Here is an 8,052-nt window from a genome sequence, read left to right as displayed (position 1 = left end):
TGCTTTGCCCAAAAAGCTTGGTGGGTTTCGCTCACGCTAGACACAGTGCCACCAAAGCAACCTCTTTCTCGTTGACTTCCACCACCGCTCACTCGCCTTGCATGGCTCTGCCAGGCCCATCACTCACGGGCTGACTCTCGGTCCAAACAGGGCTTGCCCTGGGAACAAGAGTTCCGTGGTGGGAGGATGCTCTGGGTCTCTGTCCACTGCTCCCTGGGGGGCAGCGAGGCAGGATGGAGAAGGGGGGAACATCTCCCCTCTGCTTCATAGTTGGGGTGCTCTGGGGTAGAGGTCGGTGCAGGTGCGAGGTCTGGGTCTGTCCCTCCCCCCGAAGTAAACATCAGTTTAGGGCAGGCTCCAGGACCACGGTTGGATCCCACATCCAGCCCCTCACTTCTCCTTTTCAGCCCTAAAGCCCTTTTCGCTTTCGTTTCACTTTGGTTTTACCTCCCCTCTGCCCGAGACCTGGCGAGGTATTTGCTTCAGGGGAACTGTCTGCAGCAAGCGTGTTTGAACAGCTTCTCTGCAGGGTCAGGTATTTGTTTTATATATACATCTCTCTCTATAAAAAAACCTCTCTAAGCACACATATAGGTGCTGGTTGCTTGTGGGGAGCTCTCCCGCTTGGAGATACCCAGTCATCTCCTTCCTCCTTAGTGCCTTTAGAATGAACTGGTGGCTTCATTCAGTGCAGCCGGGAGGCGGGGGGTTATTCGGGAGGTCTCGGATGCATGAAAGCGAGAGCTGAGGTAGATGCTGAGCTTCAAGGCAACTTGGGATGAGAGAGAAACTGAAATCTTGTGGAAAAACACTGGGGGGAAAAACTGTTCTCGCTTGAAAAGACTTGATGAAGATGCCAAGCGGCTCCTGTATGGGTTTTGCTTTGCCCTGCGTCGCTGCGTGTCTGCAGCATCCCTCCCAGCACCACTGTCCTCGGGAGCCTCGTCATTTCAGGAGGTGCAAAACTTTGGGGACAAGTACCTTGTGTGGCAGGAGATGGCCAGCTGTGCTTTTGGGGAGGAGCGGAGCCCTGGGGCTCCCCGGGAGCCCCCCTGCTGCTCATCCAACCACAGCTGCTCCGGGGAGTGGGGCTTGGGGTGCCCCAGTGTACCACGAGAGCCACAGAGGGGCTTGGCCCCAAGGCTCGCCCTCTGCTTTTGGGGGTAAATGTGCCTGCTTTTTGGGTGTGAAAATGCAACAGGGGATCAACTGGCTCCACCAAAGCATATCCTTCAGTCAGGGGGTGATATGGGAGAAGATGGCCAGGGGCGATGGAAGGAGGAAGCTGGAGCAGATCTGGAGGAAAATGAGCCTCCGAGCAATCAAACCAAGCGCTCCACAAGCGACTGCCGCCTCTGCGACGGAGCAGACGCTGAGCCGGGGGGATGCTGCGGAGGATCGCTCTGCTCAAACTCCCCTCCCTGCCCTGTGCTGGCTGCAGGCTCGATGCCTCGTGTCGTGCCTCAGTTTCCCCTTTGGCAAACGAGGGTTTGCTTTTCCCTGAAGCTGTCCCCGGGCTGAGGCCGTGCCAGGTCAAGCGTCCATGCATGTGCTCAGCCAGCTCCTTCCCAAGCCCACTTGCTTGTTGAGGTGCCAGGGGCAGCAGTAGCGTCTGACCCGGTGCTCTACGTTCCAGGAGGGTTTGGCTGCCAGCCCCATCCCGAGGAGCTGGGGAGCTCATCCTGAGGATCGGCTGTGCCGGCCCGGCAGCAGCGGGCTGGGTGACTGCCCTTGCTGGGGGAGCGGGAAGATGAGCAGAGGCACAGCCCATCTCCTGACGGCTCTCTTCGTGGTGGCGGCGGTGATGGGCTACCCCTCACGGCGGTCTGCCACTGACCTGGATGCCACCCCCAGGACAACGGTCACCTTTGATGGTAAGGGGGTGCGGATCTTGGTGGTGGTGGTGAGGTTTGGGGTCTTGCTGGCACTGTGTTTGGTGCATTGGGACTGCGTCCGGCCTTCACCAGCCCCCCCAGAGCGGGGGGCTCAGCATGGGGGGATGGCTACAGGGGTCCTCCTGTCCCCTGGGCTCCAGAAATCGGAGCTTGCATAGCTGGCTTAGTGTTGAGTGCCCGGAGTCAATGTGTCCCGAGGGATGGAGCAGGGCAAAGGCATCTCCCCAAAAAACAGGGAGGGACAAGTACCTGCAAGGAGCCAGCCTTGGCCAGCCCCATGGCCTGCCCAGCAGCCCTTGGAGGGTGCCCTGAGCCGAGCATCACACCTGGGCTGGGCTCTCATGGCCCAAATAGTCAGCAGGGAGCTTTCTTCCATGATTTTCTCTAGTTGCCACTGGGCTCTTGGCCTCCAGCCTGCGTGGTGTCAGCCAGCCGTGCAGTGTCATTGTGGCTTGAGCATCCACACGACTTCATTTGACCTCGTTAGCAGAGCTCAGCTCAGCTCAGCAGTCAGCTGCGGGAGAGGGTTTCATTTGCAGCTGGGGTGCTCTTTTCTCCCCAGGCAATGCTTCCTTTCACGGTGGTCATTCCCTCCCAGCTTCCTCTGGAGTCCCAAGCCCCACAGGACTTTCTCCTTCTGTGGTGGGAGGGTCTGAGCCTGGCTTGGGGTCCCTCTGGCCAGGGCTGAATCCCACCTCACACTTCTCAGCACTCCAAATTGGATGGTTTCTCTGGCTCAGTGGGCAGGGAGAGCTCAGCCTCACCGCAGAAGCCCTCCCTTTGCATGGCAGTTTTGGTTCAGGTTTTTTGCATCCTTCCTTTTGGGCTGACTGGGTTCAGTTTGGAGCCGGGGTCACTGCCAGCGTGTTTTCGCTTCCTCTACCGGTTCCCCAAACAGCGTGGCAGGTCTGTGCTGGGCATGGATGTTGCAGCTCCCACCCCTGAGCTGCTGTTCTAATTAGCAGGAAAAAATTTCCCCCGTGAGCCTGAGCCCAATTACTACACTTCGCCTTCTCCCTTCCCTTTCCTCCTGCCGTAACTGCTGACACCATCTGCCTGATAACTTCAGTGGGTGCCTTCCCACCCACTCCCAGCTCCATCCTCTGTCTTCTCCCAGCGGCTCACACCGTGCCTGCCCTGGGGTCCCCCCTGAGCCCCCCATTCCCTTTGCAGAGCTGTCGGGCGTCCGGCGCTTCAGCACGCACACCCTCAACTACAGCACCCTGCTGCTGGAGGACGACCGGGGCATCCTCTACGTGGGTGCCAGGGGAGCCATCTTCGCCCTCAACTCCAGTGATGTGACTGACGGCTCCCACCGCACGGTGAGCCCAGCCTCTGCCCACCACCGGCTGGTTGTCCTCTCCTATCCCACACTGCCCGGTCCCTGCCCGAATCATGGCCACCCTATCCCTGCTCATCCTTCCATTTAGCATCTCAGGCCTTAACTGGAGGTGCTGTCCCCAGGTCTGTCCCCAGATCCCCTGTGGACCTAGTCATTCTCCCTGGCCAGGCAATGTGGGGACAGCAGTGGAAGATGTCCCCAGGCTCAGAGCTGCATGCTTCAGGAACACCCTGGCAGGACGAGGGGCAGCGGGGGAAGCACACCCCTTTGCTCTCTCTGGGAAGGACACCCAAAAATCCTCCAGGCTCCTGCAGGTGCTCTGGGGTTTCTACCTGCAGGTCGGGTTGTGGAACTGCTCTTGCCCCGGGTTGGGGGGATGCAGGTGGGGTGCCATCTTGTGCTCTGAGCAGCTGTCCCATCTCTAAATAAAAGAGAGGATTTTAGCATCTCTGACAGCTCTGGCGGAGGCCAGCAGTGACGGGGGGACCATGCAGTGATGGGGGTTTATGCAGTGACAGTCCCTTTTCCCCTTGCAGATCCACTGGGAAGCCTCCCCAGAGAAGCAGATGGACTGCCTGCAGAAGGGCAAAAACAACAAGGTAGAGCCGATGGGTGGGTGCCGGGTGCCGGGGAGGGGGGGCGGCCACCGCTTTCCACGGCTGGTGACGCCTGTCCTCCCCCTCTGCAGACCGAGTGCTTCAACCACGTGAGGTTTCTGCAGAGGCTGAACAGCACCCACCTCTACGCCTGTGGGACCTACGCCTTCCACCCACTCTGCGCCGCCATCGTGAGTACCGCCCAGCCCCACGGCTGTCACCTGTCCCTTGCCACCATGTCACCCCAGGGTCACTCAGCCCCCATCCTCTCCCACCATTTCCACCTGCAGCCCCACTCCCTTTCTGCCCCCGTCTCAGCCTCTCCCCAGCTCATGGTGGAGCCGAGTGACCCCCAGGCTGGGGTGGGTTGGTTTGGGGATGCAGCCACTGTGACGCAGGTGCCCAAAGTCCTCACCCTGGTGCTGGGGTTGGACTTTGACCCCATAGCAAGATGGTCAGGGGAAAGATCAGTGCCATGGGGGGACACACGTGAGCTCAGCGGGGTGGGACGTGCCAGCACTGGAGCTGGTCCTCAGCCCCTGCTGTTGCAGGGTCCCTTCCCAAAGCAGACTGGCTGGTGGCTGGTGGCATGCCTGGGGAGGGTGATGGTGGCAGGGCTGACTCAGCGGCCCCTCCCCAGGGATTTCCCAGGCCAGGCTGGGGGTCCCCACGTGGCCATGACTCATGGCAGAGTGGTGGGGGGCAGTCCCCCAGCAGTGGGACTTTCACCCCTGTGTGGTGGCTCCTGGGTGACTTGGCTGCCCTTTGCACACCTCCTTCCCTGAGCTGGGGGGCAAAGGGGCCTGAGGCTGTGTCCCCAGCATGGTCGGGGAGCCCCAGAGGGCCTGTGCCCATTCCCACGGCTGTGCCACCTGTCCGGTTTGGCCATCGAACGCCCTGGGAGTCAGGCAGAGGAGCTGCTGAGCTGGAAGGGCCCCGTCATTATTTGATGTGCTTTGAACTGTGAAACCCCAAAGAAAATAACTCCTGCTGTGACAGGGTTGTCACCCGAGGGAACCCAGCCCAGCTGGGCAGCGTCTGCCGGCCAGGCACAGCCCAGGAACACTGGCTGCGATGGCTGGCTTCTGCTCAGCACCCACACGATGCCAAAGTGGGGTGCCGGGGCTCCACCTTCCCTCCTGAGCCCTCTCCCTGCTCTTGGCTGGGGGCTCTGGCTGTCCGTGTGGTTTCTGACCGGCTGGAGCGTGCTCGGAGGGGTCGTATTGCCTGGACAAGGGCATTGCCATGGGCATCACTTTGTCCCCACTAGCAGCCTCTGCAGAGAGCCTGGGGCTGGCAAGCAAGGCGGGTCTGTCCCCTCCTGTCTGACCTGGTCCCCTGTTCCCCTCAAGGATGCTGACAGGTTCACGTTGCCATCCCGCTTTGAGGAAGGCAAGGAGAAGTGCCCATACGACCCTGCCCGTGGCTACACTGGCCTCATTGTTGGTAAGTGGCACCTTTCGCAGGGCTGGCAAGGATATGCGGGATGCCACTGACCCTGGTCCCATCCCTAGCAACCCCAGTTGGGGGTCCCAGCCAGGTGGGGTCTGCATGTGGGGCCCTTAGCAAGCCAGGACTTGGCCCTCCTCCTCCTCCTACTTCTCTGCTTGGGGCACGGGGATGCTGGTGGCTTTTGGGGCTGTCCCTGCTGTCTCTGGGATGCGTGGCTGTGCTGACCGGTACCTGCCCTGCCCAGACGGCGGCTTGTACACAGCAACACGTTATGAATTTCGGAGCCTCCCTGACATCCGGAGGAACCTGCACCAGCGGCCGCTGAAGACAGAGGAGTCCCCGCTGCACTGGCTGAATGGTGAGCCTTCCCTGTCCCTGGGACTGGTGTCACAGGCTGTGGGATGCTGTGTATCGCCACCACTCCCACAGTGGTCGTCAATCTCTGCCTCTCACTCCATGTCTCCCAGATGCTGAGTTTGTGGCCTCTGTGCTGGTCCGGGAGAGCAAGGACAGCCCTGTGGGTGATGATGACAAAATCTACTACTTCTTCACGGAGCGAGCGGGTGAGGAGACCACGTCCTTCTTCGACAAGAGCCAGGTGGCCCGGGTGGCCCGGGTGGCCCGTGTCTGCAAGGTAGGCATGTCCCCAGCCCTCAGGAGCCAAACGCTGCTCCTCTCGGTGCGGGGGCTGTGTGCCTGCACCTTGAGGGAAACTGAGGCACGGGCAGAGTGGGGCACACACCCCACCAGCCTGTGCAGAAATGCTTCCTGCACTCTCCCAGAGCGACGTGGGCGGGAAGAAGATCCTGCAGCGCAAGTGGACATCCTTCATGAAGGCGCGTCTGGTCTGCTACATCCCCTACTATGAGGTGCTGCGCAGCGTCTGCAGCCTGGACGGGGGTGGCTGGGCCAGCACTGTCTTCTACGCCGCCTTCACCCTCTCAGCACAGTGGTGAGCGGGGCAGCTGCCGAAACGGCTGGGGCTAACAGTCTGCGGCATGGGGGGGACCGGAGATGCTCAAGCGGACGCACAGGCAGGTGCTGAGCACCTGGGGGTGCATCGGTGGGGAGCACCCATGTGTCTGCTCGGGCTCAGGTGGGGCTCTGCCCCCCCAGGAGGACCATGGAGGCCTCGGCTGTGTGCCGCTACAGCATCTCAGCTGCCCCGAGACGGTGGTGCCGTTGCGGAGCCCCGGCCTGGCTCCGTGAGTGCCTGGTGGTGTGGGGTAGGGGGGGCATGGGGTGGCCGCATTCCCCCCTGACCCCCATCTCCCCCGGGCAGTGCATCACGGACCGCTCCCGCAGGAAGGGCTACAACTCCTCGCAGGACCTGCCCAACAGCGTCCTGGACTTTGTCAAGCTGCACCCGCTCATGTTTGAGGAGGTGAAGCCGGCTGATGGGGAGCCACTGCTGGTGAAGAAGAACGTGGCGTACAGTCAGCTGGCCGTGGACAGGGTGCGGGCCCTCGACGGCCACTCCTACGATGTGCTTTTCATGGGGACGGGTGAGCACAGGATGAGTTTGCCAGGTCTCTGCTGGGCCGGGGAGGGGGACATGCCACACTCCTTTCTGATCCCCCCTGCACTGTGTGCTCTCCAGGGGATGGCTGGATCCACAAGGCCGTGGTGGTGGGCTCCAGCATCCACATCGTGGAGGAGGTGCAGGTGTTCAGAGACCCGCAGCCTGTGGAGAGCCTGGTGATCTCCCACACCCAGGTGAGGGGTGGAAGAAGTAGGGGGACACCACACATGGGGCATGTTTGTGTTGCAGAGCTGCCATTGGGCTGTTTGGGGAACAGGGGATATGTGAATCCTGGGTTACCCCAGCTTGGGATGCACACTGGAGCCCAGCAGGGCAGCCTGGGGGTCAGGGACCAGCCTGGTTCTCACCTCCGTGCCAGGTGCTAGCTGCAGCCATCAGCACTGACTGCAGCTGGGGGCCCTTCCCTGCGCACCCCCAGCGAGGGAGAGCTGTGCTGTAGGGCTGGGGGGGATCTCTGGGCACTGTGGGGCACCCCACAGCCCAGCCAGCCCATGCTGGGGCAGTGCTGAGCCAGCCCTTTCCCCCCCAGAGGAGCCTGTACGTGGGGGCAGCCAGCGGGATCCTGCAGGGTCCCCTGGCCTCCTGCGCCAGATACACCTCCTGCTATGACTGCATCCTCGCCCGGGACCCCTACTGCGCCTGGGATGGCAGGGCCTGCCGTGCCACCGCCACTGCAGACAGGTAGGGATGGGCTGCCTGTCCCCAGTGGGGTCCCCAAGAGACTTCCACCTGCCCTGCTGTGCCATGCTGTTGCACATCACCCCGTGGCACAGTTGCCCCAGTGCCACCCACAAGGGTCTGACAGCTGGCAGCAGGTCTCCTGGTGGCTGTGACCCTGTAAGGGTAGGCTCAGCCGGGGCTGTGTGTCTTGCAGCACACGGCTGGTGCAGGACATTCAGAGCGGCAACGAGGGATGCTGGAGCAGCTTTGGGCGCGGTGAGTCTGCGCTGCCCCTTGGGACCGTGGGGGATGCCAGCATCTGGCATCCCTTCGGGTGGCTGGGATGGGTGCGAGGCAATGTGTGTCCCCGCAGGCTCCCTGCCGTGGAAGAACCGGACGGTGCTGCAGGGAGATGATGTGCTGCTGCCCTGTGACCAGCGCTCCAACCTGGCACGAGCCATCTGGCTGCTGAACGGCAGCGAGGTGCCGGGCGCAGGGCAGGACCGGCTGCGCGTTGGGGTGGATGGGCTGCTGGTGACGGACACGCTGCCCCAACACAGTGGC

At 62.0% G+C, this 8,052-nt stretch overlaps 1 protein-coding gene across 1 annotated transcript in view; it reads left to right on the top strand.

Moving 5' to 3' along the window:
• Positions 1-1,750: 1,750 nt before the first annotated feature.
• Positions 1,751-8,052, top strand: part of SEMA4G (sema domain, immunoglobulin domain (Ig), transmembrane domain (TM) and short cytoplasmic domain, (semaphorin) 4G) — a 6,928-nt gene continuing 626 nt past the window's right edge. The window contains exons 1-13 of the mRNA XM_009894264.1: positions 1,751-1,874; positions 3,069-3,217; positions 3,774-3,836; positions 3,926-4,024; positions 5,186-5,279; positions 5,530-5,643; positions 5,753-5,919; positions 6,068-6,237; positions 6,402-6,790; positions 6,886-7,001; positions 7,358-7,509; positions 7,703-7,764; positions 7,847-8,050. Coding sequence (XP_009892566.1) covers positions 1,751-1,874; positions 3,069-3,217; positions 3,774-3,836; positions 3,926-4,024; positions 5,186-5,279; positions 5,530-5,643; positions 5,753-5,919; positions 6,068-6,237; positions 6,402-6,790; positions 6,886-7,001; positions 7,358-7,509; positions 7,703-7,764; positions 7,847-8,050 — 1,903 coding nt within the window. The remainder of the gene's footprint in view (positions 1,875-3,068; positions 3,218-3,773; positions 3,837-3,925; positions 4,025-5,185; positions 5,280-5,529; positions 5,644-5,752; positions 5,920-6,067; positions 6,238-6,401; positions 6,791-6,885; positions 7,002-7,357; positions 7,510-7,702; positions 7,765-7,846; positions 8,051-8,052) is intronic.

This window comes from Charadrius vociferus, unplaced genomic scaffold (genome assembly GCF_000708025.1).
Source record: "Charadrius vociferus isolate BGI_N301 unplaced genomic scaffold, ASM70802v2 scaffold711, whole genome shotgun sequence".
Lineage (NCBI taxonomy): Eukaryota > Metazoa > Chordata > Aves > Charadriiformes > Charadriidae > Charadrius > Charadrius vociferus.
The sequence above is the reverse complement of the archived record's forward strand: the minus strand, read 5'-3'. Positions and strand labels throughout refer to the sequence as shown.